This window comes from Ranitomeya variabilis, chromosome 4 (assembly GCF_051348905.1).
Source record: "Ranitomeya variabilis isolate aRanVar5 chromosome 4, aRanVar5.hap1, whole genome shotgun sequence".
NCBI lineage: Eukaryota > Metazoa > Chordata > Amphibia > Anura > Dendrobatidae > Ranitomeya > Ranitomeya variabilis.
In genome coordinates, this window is record NC_135235.1 from 218,635,189 (window position 1) to 218,657,349 (window position 22,161).

General features: G+C 46.9%; 1 protein-coding gene across 1 annotated transcript; it reads left to right on the forward strand.

Moving 5' to 3' along the window:
* The first annotated feature begins 220 nt into the window (after positions 1 to 220).
* On the forward strand, positions 221 to 21,578 carry LOC143770396 (phospholipase A2 inhibitor and Ly6/PLAUR domain-containing protein-like). The gene is made up of 5 exons (XM_077260005.1): positions 221 to 464; positions 10,800 to 10,916; positions 12,178 to 12,327; positions 13,059 to 13,190; positions 20,670 to 21,578. The coding sequence occupies exons 1-5, from the start codon at positions 413 to 415 to the stop codon at positions 20,861 to 20,863; spliced, it is 645 nt and encodes a 214-aa protein (XP_077116120.1). The 5' UTR covers positions 221 to 412; the 3' UTR covers positions 20,864 to 21,578.
* The last annotated feature ends 583 nt before the right edge of the window (positions 21,579 to 22,161 follow it).

A 22,161-nucleotide genomic window follows, 5' to 3' on the forward strand; every position in this document is an offset into this window, starting at 1 on the left:
TGGATAGATAGATAGATAGATAGATAGATAGATAGTAGATAGATAGATAATAGATACATAATAGACAGATAGATCATAGAGAGATGATAGATAGATAGATAGTAGATAGATAATAGATACATAATAGATAAATGTTCTTGTATTTGTAAATAGTTTCTATCTTCCCCTAGCTCTCGGTTATTGGGGGTCTTGCACCCCCGTAGCCCCGGCCACTGGCTGGTGCTGGGGACCTGTGCCTATAGCCGCCGCACACCTCTCCCCCTGCCCGGCTTTCATTGGTCTCCTCTCCGCCTCTGTCTCCAGAATCCGTGCTCTCGCCCCCCACTCCCACCCACCCTGGCATTCTGCGTATAAAACGCCACACCCTGAGGATGGGACGATCCAGAGCATCCCGAGCACTGCAGAGAGCACCATGGTGGCCGCCGTCGCCCTCCTCTGCCTTGTGGCCGGCTTACTGGAAGGAGGTGAGTGCTTCTGTGCACAGAGCAGTGATGCAGCAGAGCTGAGCCTCACAGAGAAGAAGCACAATCAGCTCGGCTACATCTGTGTGTGTGTCTGTACAGTGCGCGGTCCCCACTCCTCTGCTAGATCCCTGCGTGACTCTGGTGTCTGGGTAATGTCTGCCTGTGACGCACATTGTAAGGAATTGGGTTTCTGCAGGGGAACGAGACAGGACCGCGGACAGGGACTGATGATGAGCTATGTATCTCCACTGATATATAGCGGCAACATATTCTGCAGCGACGTACAGAGAGCACAATCCCCCCGTTATCCCTGTGCCCATGGGGCTCATTATGCAGAATGATTTTGGAGCTTATGAAGGGACTACATCAGCGTAGAGATGTGAGGCGGCGTCTGCCGAGTGATGACCCGATGTCATTATCCTCATTGTCCGCAATAACGTTCCTCGTTCCGATGTCAGAACGTGGAGAAAACAGTGAAAAGCGGCGCTGCTGATCTCCGTCACCGAGACACTGCTGATCTCCACCACGGAGACACTGCTGAGGTCCTCCACCGAGACACTGCTTAGGTCCTCCACCGAGACACTGCTGAGGTCCTCCACCGAGACACTGCTGAGATCCTCCACCGAGACACTGCTATCTCCACCATGGAGACACTGCTGAGGTCCTCCACCGAGACACTGCTGAGCTCCACCACGGAGACACTGCTGATGTCCTCCACCGAGACACTGCTGAGATCCTCCACCGAGACACTGCTATCTCCACCACGGAGACACTGCTGATGTCCACCACGGAGACACTGCTGAGGTCCTCCACCGAGACACTGCTATCTCCATCATGGAGACACTGCTGATCTCCACCATGGAGACACTGCTGATCTCCACCACGGAGACACTGCTGATCTCCCCCACGGAGACACTGCTGATCTCCGCCATGAGACACTGCTGACCTCCGCCATGAGACACTGCTGATCTCCCCCACGGAGACACTGCTGATCTCCGCCATGAGACACTGCTGATCTCCGCCATGAGACACTGCTGATCTCCACCACGGAGACACTGCTGATTTCCGTCATGAGACACTGCTGACTTCCATCACCGAGACACTGCTGATCTCCGCCACCAAGACACTGCTGATCTCTGCCACCGAGATACTGCTGATCTCCACCATGAGACACTGCTGATCTCCGCCATGAGACACTGCTGATCTCCACCACGGAGACACTGCTGATTTCCGTCATGAGACACTGCTGACTTCCTTCACCGAGACACTGCTGATCTCCGCCACCAACACACTGCTGATCTCCGCCACTGAGACACTGCTAATCTCCGCCACTGAGACACTGCTGATCTCTGCCACCAACACACTGCTGATCTCCGCCGACGATACACTGCTGATCTCCGCCATCGACAAACTGCTGATCTCTGCCACCGACACACTGCTGATCTCCGCCACCGACATATTGCTGATCTCCGCCACTAACACACTGCTGATCTCCACCATCGACACACTGCTAATCTCCGCCACCGACACACTGCTGATCTCCGCCACCAACATATTGCTGATCTCCGCCAACGACATATTGCTGATCTCCGCCACTGACACACTGCTGATCTCCGCCACCGACACACTGCTGATCTCCGCCACGACACACTGCTGATCTCTGCCACCGACACACTGCTAATCTCCGCCCCCTGAGACACTGCTGATGTACGCCACTGAGACACTGCTGATCTTCGCCACCGAGACACTGCTGATCTCCACCATGAGACACTGCTGATCTCCGCCACAAGACACTGCTGGTTTCAATCACCGAGACACTGCTGATCTCTGCCACCAACACACTGCTGATCTCCGCCACCGACACACTGCTGACCTCTGCCACCGACACACTGCTGATCTCCGCCACCGACACACTGCTGATCTCTGCCACCGACACACTGCTGATCTCTGCCACAAACACACTGCTGATCTCCGCCGCGAGACACTGCTGATCTCCACCACTGACTCACTGCTGATCTCCGCCACTAAGACACTGCTGGTCTCTGCCACCGAGACACTGCTGATCTCTGCCACCGAGACACTGCTGATCTCAGCCACCAAGGCACTGCTGATTTCCGCCACCGACTCACTGCTGATCTCTGCCACCGAGACACTGCTGATCTCCGCCACCGAGACACTGCTGATCGCCACGGAGATACTGCTGATCTCCGCCACACAGACACTGCTAATCTCTGCCACCGACACACTGCTGATCTCCGCCACCGACACACTGCTGATCTCTGCCACCGACACACTGCTGATCTCTGCCACTGACACACTGCTGATCTCTGCCACCGACACACTGCTGATCTCCACCCCGAGACACTGCTGATCTCCGCCACCGACTCACTGCTCATCTCCGCCACCGAGACACTGCTGATCTCTGCCACGTAGACACTGCTGATTTCCACCACCGACTCACTGCTGATCTCTGCCACCGAGACACTGCTGATCTCCGCCACGGCGATACTGCTAATCTCCGCCACAGAGACACTGCTGATCTCTGCCACCAACACACTGCTGATCTCCGCCACCGACACACTGCTGATCTCTGCCACCGACACACTGCTGATGTCCGCCACCGGCACACTCCTGATCTTCGCCACCGAGACAAGTATTGACAATACAGAGGCAGCAACGTGTATTATACAGGGTTATGTCTCAGCTGCTGCAGAACATCATGATACACCTCAGCTGTTGCAGAACCTCATGATACACCTCAGCTGCTGCAGAACCTCATGATACACCTCAGCTGCTGCAGAACATCTTAATACACCTCAGCTGCTGCAGAATATCGCAATACACACCTCAGCTTCATTGTTAGGATCTGTGGGGGTCCCAGTGGTCAGACCCCCTTTATTACACGCTAATGGCATTTTTTTTAGCCTTTTTCCTTGGTGGGTAGGTTTTCGCTGAGTACAGGCGATGGCCAGGCAGCTTCAATTGCAGGTAGAAAGCTGTAGTGTAATGAATTTCTTTTCCTAAAATCTATGCCAGTGACCTCAGCCCCATTAGTGACGCAGCAGATGGGAGTCGGAACAAGTAATTGACTCCTTGGTTCCCTTCCAGCTGCTCAGTACTGTTATATATGGGGACTGGCCGGATTACGTATCATTGCTGGACTGTGGGCAGGGCTCACATTATCCAAAGCTAACAGATGCAGAGGAGGCCTGCCGGTGACCGGGTGACCAGCACCCTCAGTCCCATGGCCTCCAGCGCGGATGAATTGTTCTAATTTACTGAGATAATGACTTTTGGGTTCTCATTGGCTTTAAACCACAATCATCAACATTAACAGAAATAAACACGTGGAATAGATCACTCTGTTTATAATGACTCTGTATAATATATGAGTTTCACTTTTTGTATTGAAGAACTGAAATAAATTAATTTTTTGATGATATTCTAATTTTGTGAGAAACACTTGAATGTCTAATTTCCCTTGTCGGCACTGCTGTGTGATGGAGATTTATACCTGAGCCAGCCCCCTTCTCTCTCATGGCTGATGTATAAACAGAGAAGGGGGTTGGCCTTCTGGCTGAGTGCAAACTTCTATATGTGAGCCAGACTCCTTCTCTGTCACATCGGATGCATAGACAGAGAAGGACGCTGCTGTTTGCTTATTCCCATATCTGAGCCAGCCTCCTTCTCTGTCACATCCGATGCATACCTTTCTTAGCAAAAATGTATTAGTAAGTTGTAAAAATTACTATTTAAGGCACATTACAGAATACATTTTTTTAACATCGACCGGCCCTGGGCCAGTTATGGTATATCCAAATCTCTAAAGGTGTGTTCACACTAAACTTGTGGTTTTGGAAAGTTTTTGCTTTGAAACCTCATCCCCCAAAAAAACTTTAGTGGGGAGAATGAGGGTCCCCAGATCTGAATGAGGCAGTGGTCACCACACCAAGGCGGAAATTAAATGTAGAGGTGGCAGGACTTGTACGTTGGTATCCAGACCAGATGTCTTTAGCATCAAGTTCTCTCCTTTATTGATAATTTGCTACAATGTATCGACGCAGGTACGATGTATCAGCCTGCTTTGTTAACAAACAATTGTTTACACTGGATACAATTGTAGCAAAAACTCATCCACTTTACAACTTACTTGAGCAGTTCTGATCACGAGCTGGTGGTGGACATTGGCAAACAACTTGGTGGTTACAGTCTTTGAAACACAACTTAGCTATTAGAGTCTTCGACACACACAACTAGTCGGTTGCGGCATTTGGCATACTACTTGCCAGTTATAGTCTTTGGCACACAGCTGTGCTGTTTCAGTCTTTAGCACATAGCTTGGTAGTTACAGTGTTTAGCAAACAGCTTAGTGGTTACAGTGTTTTGCACACAACTTGGTGGTTACAGTCTTTGGTACAAGACTTGGTGGTTACAGTCTTTTATACACAACTTGGCGGTTACAGTCTTTGGTACAAGACTTGGTGGTTACAGTCTTTGGTACACGACTTGGTGGTCACAGTCTTAGGTACAAGACTTCGTGGTTACAGTCTTTGGTACAAGACTTGGTGGTTACAGTCTTTGGTACAAGACTTGGTGGTTACAGTCTTTGGTACACAACTTGGTGATTACAGTCTTTGGTACACAACTTGGTGATTACAGTCTTTGGTACAAGACTTGGCTGTTACAGTCTTTGGTACATGACTTGGTGGTTACAGTCTTTGGTACACAACTTGATGGTTACAGTATTTGGTACACGACTTGGTGGTTACAGTCTTTGGTACACGACTTGGTGGTTACAGCCTTTTATACACGACTTCGTGATTACAGTCTTTTGTACACAACTTGGCGGTTACAGTCTTTGGTACAAGACTTGGCGGTTACAGTCTTTGGTACAAGGCTTGGTGATTACAGTCTTTTATACACGACTTGGCGGTTACAGTCTTTGGTACAAGACTTGGTGATTACAGTCTTTTATACATGACTTGGCGGTTACAGTCTTTGGTACAAGACTTGGTGGTTACAGTCTTTGGTACACGACTTGGTGGTCACAGTCTTAGGTACAAGACTTCGTGGTTACAGTCTTTGGTACAAGACTTGGTGGTTACAGTCTTTGGTACAAGACTTGGTGGTTACAGTCTTTTATACACAACTTGGCGGTTACAGTCTTTGGTACAAGACTTGGCGATTACAGTCTTTGGTACACGGCTTGGTGATTACAGTCTTTTATACACGACTTGGCGGTTACAGTCTTTTGGTACAAGACTTGGTGATTACAGTCTTTTATACATGACTTGGCGGTTACAGTCTTTGGTACAAGACTTGGTGGTTACAGTCTTTGGTACACGACTTGGTGGTCACAGTCTTAGGTACAAGACTTCGTGGTTACAGTCTTTGGTACAAGACTTGGTGGTTACAGTCTTTGGTACAAGACTTGGTGGTTACAGTCTTTGGTACACAACTTGGTGATTACAGTCTTTGGTACACAACTTGGTGGTCACAGTCTTTGGTACAAGACTTGGTGGTTACAGTCTTTGGTACAAGACTTGGCTGTTACAGTCTTTGGTACACGACTTGGTGGTTACAGTCTTTGGTACACAACTTGGTGATTACAGTCTTTTATACACGACTTGGCAGTTACAGTCTTTGGTACAAGACTTGGCTGTTACAGTCTTTGGTACATGACTTGGTGGTTACAGTCTTTGGTACACAACTTGATGGTTACAGTCTTTGGTACACGACTTGGTGGTTACAGTCTTTGGTACACGACTTGGTGGTTACAGCCTTTTATACACGACTTCGTGATTACAGTCTTTTGTACACAACTTGGCGGTTACAGTCTTTGGTACAAGACTTGGTGGTTACAGTCTTTGGTACAAGACTTGGTGGTTACAGTCTTTGGTACACAACTTGGTGATTGCATTCTTTGGTACACGACTTGGTGGTTACAGTCTTTGGTACAAGACTTGGTATTACAGTCTTTGGTACAACACTTGGCGGTTACAGTCTTTGGTACAAGACTTGGCGGTTACAGTCTTTGGTACACAACTTGGTAGTTAGTCTTTGGTACACGACTTGGTGGTTACAGTCTTTGGTACAAGACTTGGTGGTTACAGTCTTTGGTACAAGCCTTGGTGGTTACAGTCTTTGGTACAAGATTTGGTGGTTACAGTCTTTGGTACAAGACTTGGTTGTTACAGTCTTTGGTACACGACTTGGTGGTTACAGTCTTTGGTACAAGACTTGGTGGTTACAGTCTTTGGTACAAGATTTGGTGGTTACAGTCTTTGGTACAAGACTTGGTGGTCACAGTCTTTGGTACAAGACTTGGTGGTCACAGTCTTTGGTACAAGACTTGGCGTTTACAGTCTTTACTACATGACTTGGTGATTACAGTCTTTGGTACATGACTTGGTGATTACAGTCTTTTATACACAACTTGGTGGTTATAGTCTTTGGTATATGACTTGGTTACAGTTTTTGGTACACGACTTAACAGTTACAGTCTTTGGCACACAACTTGGTGATTACAATCTTTGGTGCTCAACTTGATGGATACAGTCTTTGGTACACGACTTGGTGGCCAGTCTTTGGTACATGACTTGGTGATTACAATCTTTGGTGCTCGACTTGATGGATACAGTCTTTGGTACAAGAATTTGTGGTTACAGTCTTTGGTACATGACTTGGTGGTTACAGTCTTTGGTACAAGACTTGTTGGTTACAGTCTTTGGTACAAGACTTGGTGGTTACAGTCTTTGGTACACGACTTGGTGGTTACAGTCTTTGGTACAAGACTTGGTGGTTACAGTCTTTGGTACAAGACTTGGTGGTCACAGTCTTTGGTACAAGACTTGGTGGTCACAGTCTTTGGTACAAGACTTGGCGGTTACAGTCTTTGGTACACGACTTGGTAATTACAGTCTTTGGTACATGACTTGGTGATTACAATCTTTGGTACAAGACTTGGTGATTACAGTCTTTGGTACAGGACTTGGTGGCTACAGTCTTTTATACACAACTTGTTGGTTATAGTCTTTGGTATATGGCTTGGTTACAGTCTTTGGTACAAGACTTGGTGATTAAAGTCTTTGGTACATGACTTGGTGGTTACAGTCTTTGGTACACGACTTGGCGGTTACAGTCTGGTACACGACTTGGTGGTTACAGTCTTTGGTACACGACTTGGTGGTTACAGTCTTTGGTACACGACTTGGTGATTACAGTCGGTGATTACAGTCTTTTATACACAAGTTGGTGGTTATAGTCTTTGGTATATGACTTGGTTACAGTCTTTGGTATAAGACTTGGTGGTTACAGTCTTTGGCACACAACTTGGTGATTACAGTCTTTGGTACATGGCTTTGCGGTTACAGTCTTTGGTACATGACTTGGTGATTACAGTCTTTGGTACATGACTTGGTGGGTTACAGTATTTGGTACACAATTTGTCGGTTACAATATTTGGTACAGTGTTTGATACACAAACAGTAGTATTTGATACACAATTGTAAGTTACAGTCTTTGGCAAACAGCTTGTTAGTTACAGTAAATGACTACAACACTACTTTAAGAACTTGGACATGAGGAAGACAAGGGTATAGTCTATATCTCACTTTCCCAGAACAATATCACATTACATATAGTCAAAACGCTGCACAGGATATACCTGGCTTCTGCACGACACCGCACTATAACATCTCACCTCGTCACTGACCACAGACCTATATCCTGCAAATAAACATGTTAAAGGGTTTCCTGCAATTCCACAACATTCTTCTTAAGGTAGGGAATGTTACAAAATAAAGAAATACCAACTGCTGCACCCAAATGTTACTAATAATTGGCTGCAGTGGTAAGGCGACTGATGGATAGGATGTCATCATTTCCGATGACCACCAAAGCAACGGGGGATTCATAGAGTTAGTAATTGCAATTTATTTTATAACTTTCCCTAACTTAGGGCCAGTTTTGCATATTTTCAGAGAACCCCTTTAATGTCAGAATTGCATCCACCCTCCTCGCATTGTATATACTTCAGCGTAAAAGTGGCTCCGTATTTTATGTAGATTCATGGGACAGGTGGGGATACAATGGTGATCGATAGATCGCAGAGAGGCCCGGGCTGGTAGCACTGAATGTACTTTTGCCTAATGCCCAAGGGATCCCGAATGCATCTCAGTCTATTTTTTTTGACCAGTCAGACGCCTGGAAAAAGTACAATTAGTGCGGACAACGATTAATCATCATTCTGCAGATTCCGGAAAGCTGCATCGCACGTCTTCAGCTGCCAAAATATGGCTGAACTTCCAGCAGAGGCACGGGGCGTCATCAAGTATGGACTGGAGCTAGGAGATGATAGGGGCTGGCATACTGGTGTACCAGATACAGATACAATTAAAGGGATTGTCCAAGACAACGATATCGAAGTCCTATCCTTCAGCATGCCCATCGATCATCTGTCAGCCAGAAGTGTACTGTAATCTGCAGTGCTGTCCCGGCACCATATACCTACACCATACATACCGGCTGCCGACTAACAGCCGGATCTCCAGTGATCCTCAGGAGGAATCATCAATAGTCCTGGATGATCATCCCTTTAACATAAGGCTGTATAGTTTTTGCTTTATTTGCCTTTTTTTTGTAGAAACAGCACCAATTTTGTCTATAGGCTGAGTCTGGTACTGCAGTTCAGCCGCATTGACTTTAACGGTGTTGAGCTGCAATACCAGACCCAACTTATGGACAAGAGTGGAATTATTTCTGTAAAAATAATTACTGGTGCAAGACTGTAGGGGGCGTCAGATTCTGAAATAGGGTGTCAAAGAGTCCAGTATTCCTTAAAGGGGACCGGTCACCAGTCCTAACTTGTCCGTTTTAGTTAATACCTGTATCCATCATGAAATAACAACTTCGGGTCATCATTTTTTATTACTAATTTTTAGATTGTCCCTCTGGTTATTCCTCCTGAAAATGTATGCGTGTTCCCATTTCAATTCTCAAGGAGGCGTGTCTCTAAGCAGTCATCACTGATTGGACGCTGTCAGAGTAGTCAGGGACACGCCCCTTCCTAATGATAAAACACAGGTGTCAATTTATTCCTAAATTTCCAGGAGGAATAATAGAGGAATGGCACAAAATAGAGTTTGGAGAAAAGATGGAAGGACTAATGAGAAAAAGCCCTGTCGCCCCTATGACAACACTTCCTGAACATTTAATATAAAAATCATTTTTTTTGTCTGTTCTAATTACGATCTGCTCAAACGTATCAGTGACAAAAAAAAAAGGGGAATAATTTTAATGATTTCCCTCCGGCGCTGACTTATTTCACTGTGATTAATATCAGGGGGTACAAGACTTTGCTCCAAAATACCAAAATAGTCACCGGGATGAAAGGAGCACCTGCGAAATAGGTCAGCGAGCGGGGGATGACGCACGGAGCTGATGAGCGTGTGTACAGGAATAACAAACCGCTTTATGGATGTGACATCTGGTGGCGAGACGGTAAATAACGGGCGTCAGACGCGGCACAGTGTGCAAAGATTCAAGGGCACAATGGTAGCGCGACAGCACAGCATAGTTATCATAGGGATATTACATAGAAGTGACCTATGGTTTATTATCATGCTCCGTATACAGAGTAGTTATCATAGGGACACATCTAATAATACATAGAGGTGACCTATGGTTTATTATAATGCTCCATGTACAGAGTAGTTATCATAGGGACACATCTAATAATACACAGAGGTGACCTATGGTTGATTATAATGATCCATGTACAGAGTAGTTATCGTAGGGACACATCTAATAATACACAGAGGTGACCTATGGTTGATTATAATGCTCCATGTACAGAGTAGTTATCATAGGGACACATCTAATAATACACAGAGGTGACCTATGGTTGATTATAATGCTCCATGTACAGAGTAGTTATCATAGGGACACATCTAATAATACACAGAGGTGACCTATGGTTGATTATAATGATCCATGTACAGAGTAGTTATCATAGGGACACATCTAATAATACACAGAGGTGACCTATGGTTGATTATAATGCTCCGTGTACAGAGTAGTTATAGAGACACATCTAATATTACATAGAGGTGACTAATGGTTTATTACAATGCTCCGTGTACAGGGTAGTTATCATAGGGACACAGCTAATATTACATAGATGTTACCTATGGTTTATTATAATGCTCCGTGTACAGAGTAGTTGTCATAGGGACATGTCTAGTATTGTATTCCTCCCTAAATAATGCCATTCTGTATGACTTTCTGTATATTCTGTGATTTATGGAGAATAAAACTCACTTTTCTTTTTCTCAGCCTTTTCCTTGAATTGCTACCACTGCACCTCCATTGGGAGCGACTGTAGCACCAACGAGAAGCCATGTGAGAAAGGCTTTGACTTTTGCCTATCCACCATCACCGACATCATCACACGTGAGTTCGGCCGTTCCTTCCCTACACACCTCCCCCTGAGGACCCCTATGTCTTGCATGGACGTCCATTTATTTAATTGGCCACACGAGACCCCACATTATCTGTGTAGAGGCCACTGCAGGAGAAATGAGCAGCCGTGGTGATCGCCCAGGAGTCTGTGTGCTGGAAACCCGGTGATCATGAGAAAAGGGGTCTCAAAGCCCATTGTGTGAATGGAGTGGTAGTGAGCATGTGCGACCACTGCTCCATTCACTGCTTACAGAAGTGGTGGTCGCACGTGCTCACTGCTGCTCTGTACACACCGGTAAAATTGGGCTGCCCTTTATCCTGATCAAGTGGGGTATCGGCAACCAGACCCCCAGTTATCATCTATTGATCCCATATTAGGTGGCTATGTCCTAATTATTGTTTATGGTACAACCCCTTTAAGAGTTATTCCCATCTTGGAAAGTGGATCCTAACTTTTTACAAAGATCGTAGTGACTGTAGCTTTCAGTCGTCTACCATGCCTGAATTCAGGCATCACTGCAATCCCACCACTGAAATGCTGCTGTTAGAGATTTAAAGTGATAAAACAGCAGCAATCAGAGCTAGCTCCGGTCTCCTGTTAGAGATGGATGCCGGCTGCACAACACAGCTGACTACGCAGTGTATGGAGGAGTGAACCCAGCTCCTGCGCCTGTTCCATACGCCTACATCTGACATGCCCATTACAAGTATGGCAACTGTCAAGAAAGGGTTTATATTCTGTTTCTTAAAGAGGATCTGTCACCAAGGCAAAAATGTAGCATATCCACTTTTTTCCCCCTCTTATTTTATGCCCGCAGGTCCCCTGAGTATTCAGTTTTTTGTATTTTTTAAATCCGCCCTACGGTTCCAGAGAAATAGGCCTTTTTAGTTAGTGCTAGCTTTCATGGTCTTTACCAAAGGGGCGTGACTCACAGGGTAATTATGCAGAGCAGCTTAAAGACACGCCCCAGAGGATCCTGTGAGCCACGCCTCCTAAAAATTAGCACAAAATAAAAAGGCCTGCATTTCTGGAACCGTACGTTGGATTTTAAAAATTTAAAAAAAAAAGAAGAAAACTCAGGGAAGCACCAAGAATAAAATAAGCAAAAACTTGACACTTTTACATTAGCGACAGGTTCTCTTTATCTTCATGAGGCATACCCAGAATTCCTACACCCCCAAAATAGCCTTGGAGTCATACTTTGTTATATATTTTCCTGATGACATTTACATTTCTCTCCAAAATAACCAGAAGGTAAAGGAGCAACAAAATCGATTGTGAGATCCTGCGGGACCAAGGATATGTGCAACGTGACTTACAGCATCTCCCTGAACGCCACCAACCTGTATGCCACAACCAAGTGCTGCGAGAGGGACAGATGCCCGACAGGTAGCCTGGAAGGTGAGTGCTTCCCGTCCCATGGTGTTAGCTAATTAGCATGTTCCATTGAAGCATTGCCAATAAGTGTCGGTTCTTTTGGATCCCAGTTTACAAACAGTGGGGAAAATAAGTATTTGATACACTGCCGATTTTACAAGTTTTCTCACCTACATCTATTGTCCTTTAGCCCATCCCAGCTTTGTGCAGGTCTACAAGTTTGTCCCTGGTGTCCTTGGATAGCTCTTTGGTCTTGGCCATGGTGGAGAGGTTGGAGTGTGATTGATTGAGCATGTGGACAGGTGTCTTTTATACAGGTAACGAGTTCAAACAGTTATGAGTGTAGAGTAGGAGGCTTCTTATAGATAAACTAACAGGTCTGTGAGAGCCAGAATTCTTGCTGGTTGGTCGGTGATCAAATACTTATTTCATGCAATAAAATTCATTCATTCATAAAATTCAACATGCCTGATCCTACAGAACAAAAGTCGGATAAACATCCACTATTCAGTATGTGGTGGACCAGTCCTGGGTTTGACCGGTTTCACATTCGCCCTTATGAGCTGAACTCAACAGCCTCACATGTAGCTATGGGTTGGGGTCAGGAGACCCGCGGTCGGTCTGGACATTGCGGTCCGGACTCAGATCGTGGTTACTGTAATTGACGTTGAGAGCGATCAGTGGTAAAAACGTCACCTGTGTTATAGGAAAAAAAATGTAAATGGCCATCTCTGTCTCTTTGTATACTTTGCCAGTACCAAAAATCATGAGCGAAAACAAGGTGGAGTGCATGACATGCAATGAACCCAATGAGAAATGCAAAAATGCAATCAAAATCAAGTGCACCGGAGAGGAGAAAAAGTGCGCGAGATACACGGCCATAGACGGTAAGTACCTGCACCGCCATCATCTTGACCCGTACCCGCTACACTACACCGTCCAGCTAGTCATATATCTGCCATAGACGGTAAGTACCTGCACCGCCATCATCTCGACCCATACCCGCTACACTACACCGTCCAGCTAGTCACATATCTGCCATAGACGGTAAGTACCTGCACCGCCATCATCTCGACTCGTACCCGCTACACTACACCGTCCAGCTAGTCACATATCTGCCATAGACGGTAAGTACCTGCACCGCCATCATTTCGACCCGTACCCGCTACACTACACCGTCCAGCTAGTCACATATCTGCCATAGACGGTAAGTACCTGCACCGCCATCATCTCGACCCGTACCCGCTACACTACACTGTCCAGCTAGTCATATATCTGCCATAGACGGTAAGTACTTGCACCGCCATCATCTCGAACTGCACCCGCTACACTACACCGTCCAGCTAGTCACATATCTGCCATAGACGGTAAGTACCTGCACCGCCATCATCTTGACCCGTACCCGCTTTACTACACCGTCCAGCTAGTCATATATCTGCCATAGACGGTAAGTACCTGCACCGCCATCATCTCGACCCATACCCTCTACACTACACCGTCCAGCTAGTCACATATCTGCCATAGACGGTAAGTGTTATGGACCTGGTGGTTAGGAGCACCCGGAATGACCTGATGAGTAAGCTCAAAATCGGAACTAGCTCTGGGAAGTGGGAACTCTGCTGACCGCAAACTCTACTCCTATCACACACACTAGAAATAGCCGTGGAGCGTACCTAACTCTCCCTAGACGCCTCTTCACAGCCTAAGAGCTAACTACCCCTAAAGATAGAAATAGAAGCCTAACCTTGCCTCAGAGAAATTCCCCAAAGGTAAAGGCAGCCCCCCACATATATTGACTGTGAGTTAAGAGGAAAGTCACAAACACAGGAATGAAACAGGTTTTAGCAAAGGAGGCCAGACTTCACTAAATAGTCAGAGGATAGAAAAGGGAACTATGCGGTCAGCACAAAAGACTACAAAAAACCACGCAGAGTAAGCAAAAAGACTCCCCACACCGACTCACGGTGTGGAGGTGCCACTCTGCACCCCCAGAGCTTCCAGCTAGCAAGGGAATATCATGATAGCAAGCTGGACTAGAAATTAGCAGTACTAAGAAATATATTCAGGAAGCAGTAACAACAAATGAACTAGCAAAGACTTAGCTTCTGCTGGAGTAGACAGGTCCTCAGAGAAGTCCAAGAGAGATCTGAACCAATACTGAAACATTGACAGCTGGCATGAAGTAACGATCTGAGTGGAGTTAAATAGGGAAGCAAGCATAGCAATAAACGAGAGCAGCTGACAAAGCCAACCTCAGTGACCAGCAGTTCCGCTCAAAGCCACCAGAGGGAGTCCAAGAGCAAAACTAACCAAAGTACCATTCATGACCACAGGAGGGAGTCCGAGAACGGAATTCACAACAGTACCCCCTCACCAGGGCCCCCAGGCCGATCAGGACGAGCCAAATGAAAGGCACGAACTAAATCGGCAGCGTGGACATCGGAGGCAACAACCCAGGAATTATCCTCCTGACCATAGCCCTTCCACTTAACCAGGTACTGAAGCTTCCTTCTCGAAATACGAGAATCCAAATTTTTTTCCACCACATACTCCAACTCCCCCTCAACCAACACCGGAGCAGGAGGATCAACGGAGGGAACCATAGGCGCCACGTACCTCCTCAACAACGACCTATGGAACACATTATGGATGGCAAAAGAAGCTGGAAGGACCAAACGAAATGACACAGGGTTGAGAGTTTCAGAAATCTTATAAGGACCAATGAAACGAGGCTTAAACTTAGGAGAAGAAACCTTCATAGGAACATAACGAGAAGACAACCAAACCAAATCCCCAACACGAAGTCGGGGACCAACACAACGACGGCGGTTAGCGAAACGTTGAGCCTTCTCCTGGGACAACGTCAGATTGTCCACTACGTGAGTCCAAATTTGCTGCAACCTGTCCACCACAGAATCCACACCAGGACAGTCAGAAGGCTCAACCTGCCCCGAAGAAAAACGAGGATGAAAACCAGAATTGCAAAAAAAAGGCAAAACCAAAGTAGCCGAACTAGCCCGATTATTAAGGGCGAACTCAGCCAATGGCAAGAAGGTCACCCAATCATCCTGATCAGCAGAAACAAAGCATCTCAGATAGGTTTCCAAAGTCTGGTTGGTTCGTTCGGTTTGGCCATTTGTTTGAGGATGGAAAGCCGAAGAAAAAGACAAATCAATGCCCATCTTAGCACAAAAGGACCGCCAAAACCTAGAGACAAACTGGGAACCTCTGTCCGACACAATGTTCTCCGGAATGCCATGCAAACGAACCACATGTTGAAAAAACAATGGCACCAAATTAGAGGAGGAAGGCAACTTAGGCAAGGGTACCAAATGGACCATCTTAGAAAAGCGATCACAAACCACCCAGATGACAGACATCCTTTGAGAGACAGGAAGATCTGAAATAAAATCCATGGAAACATGCGTCCAAGGCCTTTTCGGGACTGGCAAGGGCAAAAGCAACCCACTGGCACGAGAACAGCAGGGCTTAGCCCGAGCACAAGTCCCACAGGACTGCACAAAAGAACGCACATCCCGTGACAAGGAAGGCCACCAAAAGGACCTAGCCACCAAATCTCTGGTCCCAAAAATCCCAGGATGACCAGCCAACACTGAGCAATGAACCTCAGAAATAACTCTGCCAGTCCATCTATCAGGGACAAACAGTTTCTCCGCTGGACAACGGTCAGGTCTATCAGCCTGAAACTCTTGCAGCACCCGCCACAAATCAGGGGAGATGGCAGACAGAATTACCCCCTCCTTGAGAATACCAGCTGGCTCAGGGACTCCCGGAGAATCAGGCACAAAACTCCTAGAAAGGGCATCCGCCTTCACATTCTTAGAACCTGGAAGGTATGAGACAACAAAATCGAAACGGGAGAAAAACAGCGACCATCGAGCCTGTCTAGGATTCAACCGCTTGGCAGACTCGAGATAAGTCAGATTTTTGTGATCCGTCAAGACCACCACGCGGTGCTTGGCTCCCTCAAGCCAATGTCGCCACTCCTCGAATGCCCACTTCATAGCTAGCAGCTCCCGATTGCCAACATCATAATTACGCTCAGTAGGCGAAAACTTTCTAGAAAAGAAGGCACATGGCTTCATCACAGAGCCATCAGAACTTCTTTGAGACAAAACAGCCCCTGCTCCAATCTCAGAAGCATCAACCTCGACCTGAAAAGGGAGCGAAACATCTGGCTGACGCAACACAGGGGCCGAAGAAAAACGACGTTTCAGCTCCTGAAAAGCCTCAACGGCCGCAGAGGACCAATTCACCACATCAGCACCTTTCTTTGTCAAATCAGTCAAAGGTTTAACCACACTAGAAAAATTAGCGATGAAGCGACGGTAAAAATTAGCAAAGCCCAGGAATTTCTGGAGGCTCTTCACAGATGTAGGTTGAGTCCAATCATAAATATCATAAAAATCATCATTGCTAATATCATAAAAATCATAGCAATAAACGAGAGCAGCTGACAAAGCCAACCTCAGTGACCAGCAGTTCCGCTCAAAGCCACCAGAGGGAGTCCAAGAGCAGAACTAACCAAAGTACCATTCATGACCACAGGAGGGAGTCCGAGAACGGAATTCACAACAGGTAAGTACCTGTACCGCCATCATCTCGACTCGTACCCGCTACACTACACCGTCCAGCTAGTCACATATCTGCCATAGACGGTAAGTACCTGCACCGCCATCATCTCGACCCGTACCCGCTACACTACACCGTCCAGCTAGTCACATATCTGCCATAGACGGTAAGTACCTGCACCGCCATCATCCCGACCCATACCCGCAACACTACACCGTCCAGCTAGTCACATATCTGCCATAGACGGCAAGTACCTGCACCGCCATCATCTCGACCTGTACCCGCTACACTACACTGTCCACCTAGTCACATATCTGCCATAGAAGGTAAGTACCTGCACCGCCATCATCTCGACCCGTACCCGCTACACTACACCGTCCAGCTAGTCATATATCTGCCATAGACGGTAAGTACTTGCACCGCCATCATCTCGACCTGCACCCGCTACAGCACACCGTCCAGCTAGTCACATATCTGCCATAGACGGTAAGTACCTGTACCGCCATCATTTCGACCCGTGCCCGCTACACTACACCGTCCAGCTAGTCACATATCTGCCATAGACGGTAAGTACCTGCACCACCATCATCTCGACCCGTACCCGCTACACTACACCGTCCAGCTAGTCACATATCTGCCATAGACGGTAAGTACCTGCACCGCCATCATTTCGACCCGTACCCGCTACACTACACCATCCAGCTAGTCACATATCTGCCATAGACGGTAAGTACCTGCACCGCCATCATTTCGACCCGTACCCGCTACACTACACCATCCAGCTAGTCACATATCTGCCATAGACGGTAAGTACCTGCACCGCCATCATTTCGACCCGTACCCGCTACACTACACCGTCCAGCTAGTCATATATCTGACATAGACGGTAAGTACTTGCACCGCCATCATCTCGACCTGCACCCGCTACACTACACCGTCCAGCTAGTCACATATCTGCTATAGACGGTAAGTACCTGCACCGCCATCATTTCGACCTGTGCCCGCTACACTACACCGTCCAGCTGGTAACATATCTGCCATAGACAGTAAATACCTGCACCGCCATAATCTCGACCCGTACCCGCTACACTACACCGTCCAGCTAGTCATATATCTGCCATAGATGGTAAGTACTTGCACCGCCATCATCTCGACCTGCACCCGCTACACTACACAGTCCAGCTAGTCACATATCTGCCATAGACGGTAAGTACCTGCACCGCCATTTCGACCCGTGCCCACTACAGTACACCGTCCAGCTAGTCACATATCTGCCATAGACGGTAAGTACCTGCACCGCCATCATCTCGAGCCGTACCCGCTACACTACACCGTCCAGCTAGTCACATATCTGCCAAAGACGGTAAGTACCTGCACCGCCATCATCTCGACCCGTACCCACTACACTACACCGTCCAGCTAGTCACATATCTGCCATAGACGGTAAGTACCTGCACCGCCATCATCTCGACCCGTACCCGCTACACTACAACATCCAGCTAGTTACATATCTGCCATAGATGGTGATTACCTGCACCGCCATCATCTCGACCCGTACCCGCTACACTGTCCAGCTAGTCACATATCTGCCAGACGGTAAGTACCTGCACCGCCATCATTTCGAGCCGTACCCGCTACACTACACCGTCCAGCTAGTCACATATCTGCCAAAGACGGTAAGTACCTGCACCGCCATCATCTCGACCCGTACCCACTACACTACACCGTCCAGCTAGTAACATATCTGCCATAGATGGTGATTACCTGCACCGCCATCATCTCGACTCGTTCCCGCTACACTACACCGTCCAGCTAGTCACATATGTCCTGTGTCACATTACTAAAAATCCTAACCAAGATCCTCTTACTAATCTCTATCTGTCAACCAATATGGCCGTCACCCCAGATCCTGAGGGGCTTGTTCCTCATCTTTCCCAAATTACAGAAAAGTTGTCTAAACTTTCCTATTTAGGCAGTGATTTGCGCTAGGAAATCGGCCATATTGGCTGGAGAACATTTTTAACTCCTGCATGACCAAGGGTGTACTTTATTTTTGCACCGGTGTCCCATGCCAACCTAGAACGGCTAAGGCTACGTTCACATTTGCGTTGTGCGCCGCAGCGTCGGCGCCGCAACGCACAACGCAAACAAAAATGCAGCAAAACGCATGCACAACGCTGCGTTTTGCGCCGCATGCGTCCTTTTTTTGATTGATTTTGGACGCAGCAAAAATGCAACTTGCTGCGTCCTCTGCGCCCGGACGCGTGCGCCGCAGGGACGCATGCGGCGCAAAACGCAAGTGCGACGCATGTCCATGCGCCCCCATGTTAAATATAGGGGCGCATGACGCATGCGGCGACGCTGCGGCGCCCGACGCTGCGGCGCAGACCGCAAATGTGAACGTAGCCTAAGCTCCTGGATGAGAGAAAGGTCCTCCCATTTGTCAGGAGCGATCAGGACATGATCAAAAAGGACATCCTGCTTTGATTAGATCACAGGCTTTCCGAGGGACACAACGAGGACTGGGGGACCCCTGTGCATATTGTTTCAGCAAAGAGCCGTGACACGCAAGTCACAAAAAATCCAGTAGGTTTGGATTTGTTGTGATTTGCATGTTATGGGATCGTCAGCTAAGTAAGATTTATAAGCTTTTGCCTTAGAAAAAGGTTTATAGAGCTGATTGAAAAAGGACCTGTCTATGTTTACATCAGCAACCAACCACATCGCAGCTTTCACTTCTTACAGAGCTTTTAAAAAATGAAAGCTGCACTCTGATTGGTTGCTATGGACTTCAAAGACAGGTCCTCTCGTTTCATAAGTTTGCCCATAGCAACAGCCTGCGCCATAGTGACAAAGTAGCGTGCGTTGGCGTGGAGGACTAAGATAACACATTACAAGTTAAAAATAATAAATAATCATAAAATAAAAATCTTATAATACATTAAAAACGTAATACACAAGGTACACACAGATAAAGTACGGAAACCGTGATTATTTAGCAGAAAATTAATGTAAGCCTGCATTCGGACTATAAGACACTCATTTTCTTCCCAAATTTTGGGGGAGAAAAGTGCGTCTTATAGTAGGAAAAATACAGTAGCTAGACTTAAGTCATCACACAGCGTCCACACAAATCTTCAGACGGCATCTGCATGACATTGGGCTAGGAGTCAGACGTCTAGCTATAGGTGTCCATTGACCTCACGTCACCACTATCATGGGGCAGCAGAGCAATGGAGCCAGCGATGAAGGTCAGTCCTCTCGGACATTTGTCTTGGACAGAATGACAGCTGCAGATTGGTTTGGAGGCAACGTGGGAGTTGGAATGAAGAGGCCTAAAGAGGGAACCTAAAAGTGTCCCAGGAGCCATTTTTCAACATGACAAATCCAGATTGCATGTTGCTACCATGGCGTACAGTGTCTCCGGAGTTGTCTCCCATCGACCACATCTGGGACGTTATTGCTCGGTAATTGCAGAGGAAGCTGCCAGCAGCGGATCTTGATGATTCACCCAAGTGCATTCAGTGAGGCAGAACCTTCCTAAGGCAACCATTAATAACCTGATTGATAGCATAGCAGCCATGGCTGTAAGTGCAAGGATTTCTGCTCTCATACTCTCTGTACTGAATGAATTCAGATCTTTTTGAAAACTTGTTCACCTTGGTGTTGCAATGTCAATGTCGAGGAGTGTATTTTAATAATATAATGATATTATATTTGCTATATTGCTATTTATTATTATACAATATGACCACTCTTTATCTTTCCGACAGCGAAGACAAAGGTGTCGCACTCGGCTCAAACGTGCGTCACCGACAACGTGTGCGCGATGAAGAACGTGACCGTCCTGCCCTACGACCAGATTCTCACCAAACAATTTGACTGCTCTAACCAGGCACCATCGCTTCTCCCCGGTCTTCTGTTCCCTGCGGCCATTGGGATCGCGATGCTCAAGCTGCTATCATAATATTCCACCGCCATAGATCACCCCCCATTCCCTATGGAGACTTCACGTGGACCCTTCGCGGGCGAGAATGCATTGCGGAGACGTATCTACCGTATACAAATGGGGCAATGCATGTGTAACCGCAGGTATATCTATATAATAGCTCCGAATCATGTATAAACGTATGTGCAGAAGTTATATTATTCTATGGGTCGTGTACAACAGCAACTGCATGGCTACCCAGCTACCCGGACACATTACTGCACCCTCCGAGCCCCGCCACCATACTATACTCTAAATAGCCTCATGGTCTAACCAGGGGTCAGCAGCCTATTAATCCATCTGTCATGGAACTACAACTCCCAGCAGTTTTCAACATCAGAAGTGATACAGGTCGCTGCCCTCACCCCTTTTTATCTGCAAACAGTAAAACTACAAGCCCCAGCACTCCTACACTTTGGTTGAACACCTCCTTCACAAAAGGCTCTCGTCAGCATGATGGGACTTGTAGTTCCCTAAATAAAAGACACACCCATTCCCACCCTCCCAGATTGCTGAAAATGTTACCCGACCGGCGGGACGTGCTTTGTGTATGGTATCCGCTATATACACCACGATCCTCTGTGATTCTTCAAATGTTGCTGTAATTGCATTTCGCTGATTGTTCTTTTTTTTTTTAACCGTAAATTAAATTAATAATTACATTTTTTTTTAAATAAAACCTGATTGGACTCTTTGTTGATCCCGCACTTGTACGCTGTCCGATCACACCGATTATAGATCACGTGGAGGGGAACATTGCTCACGAGTCCTCCAAAAACAGTAATACTAGTATTAATCCAGAGCAGTCGGAACATTTAAAGGGATATAAAGGGGTTGTCCCACAAGACATTCGATGGAACCCACCGAATTGAAGAACATGACAAAGAGAGACAGTGATGACTTCTCTCCAAATTCCCCAGATCACGATTCGATCGATCACAGCAAAAAAAAGTCTGATACATGGAAGCCACACCGAGCATCTTACAGGACTGCCGGACGCGCCATGACGTCGGCATGCTGACCTACATCCAGAACAACACGACTAGAAATGACAAGGCTGCAATTTCTGGATTCATGAAATGGTGGTGGTCCTCATCTGTAGTCTGCTTCCTACCCTCCCAGAGGCTGTACATGCTTTCCTCATGGGACTGAGAAGGTCCAGTCACCACCACAATGTCCAGTCATCAACACACTGGTGCTAAAATATACTTTCCTCTACCATGAAGCTTCAGATGATATTCATAACCTAAGAGGGATCATGAGAGCCACGTCATATA

Coding starts and splice junctions, on each gene's coding strand:
- LOC143770396 (XM_077260005.1), top strand. CDS start 413: ATGGTGGCCGCCGTCGCCCTCCTCTGCCTTGTGGCCGGCTTACTGGAA. Junction 465..10,799: donor GGCCGGCTTACTGGAAGGAG/GTGAGTGCTTCT, acceptor TCTTTTTCTCAG/CCTTTTCCTTGAATTGCTAC. Junction 13,191..20,669: donor GAGATACACGGCCATAGACG/GTAAGTACCTGC, acceptor TCTTTCCGACAG/CGAAGACAAAGGTGTCGCAC.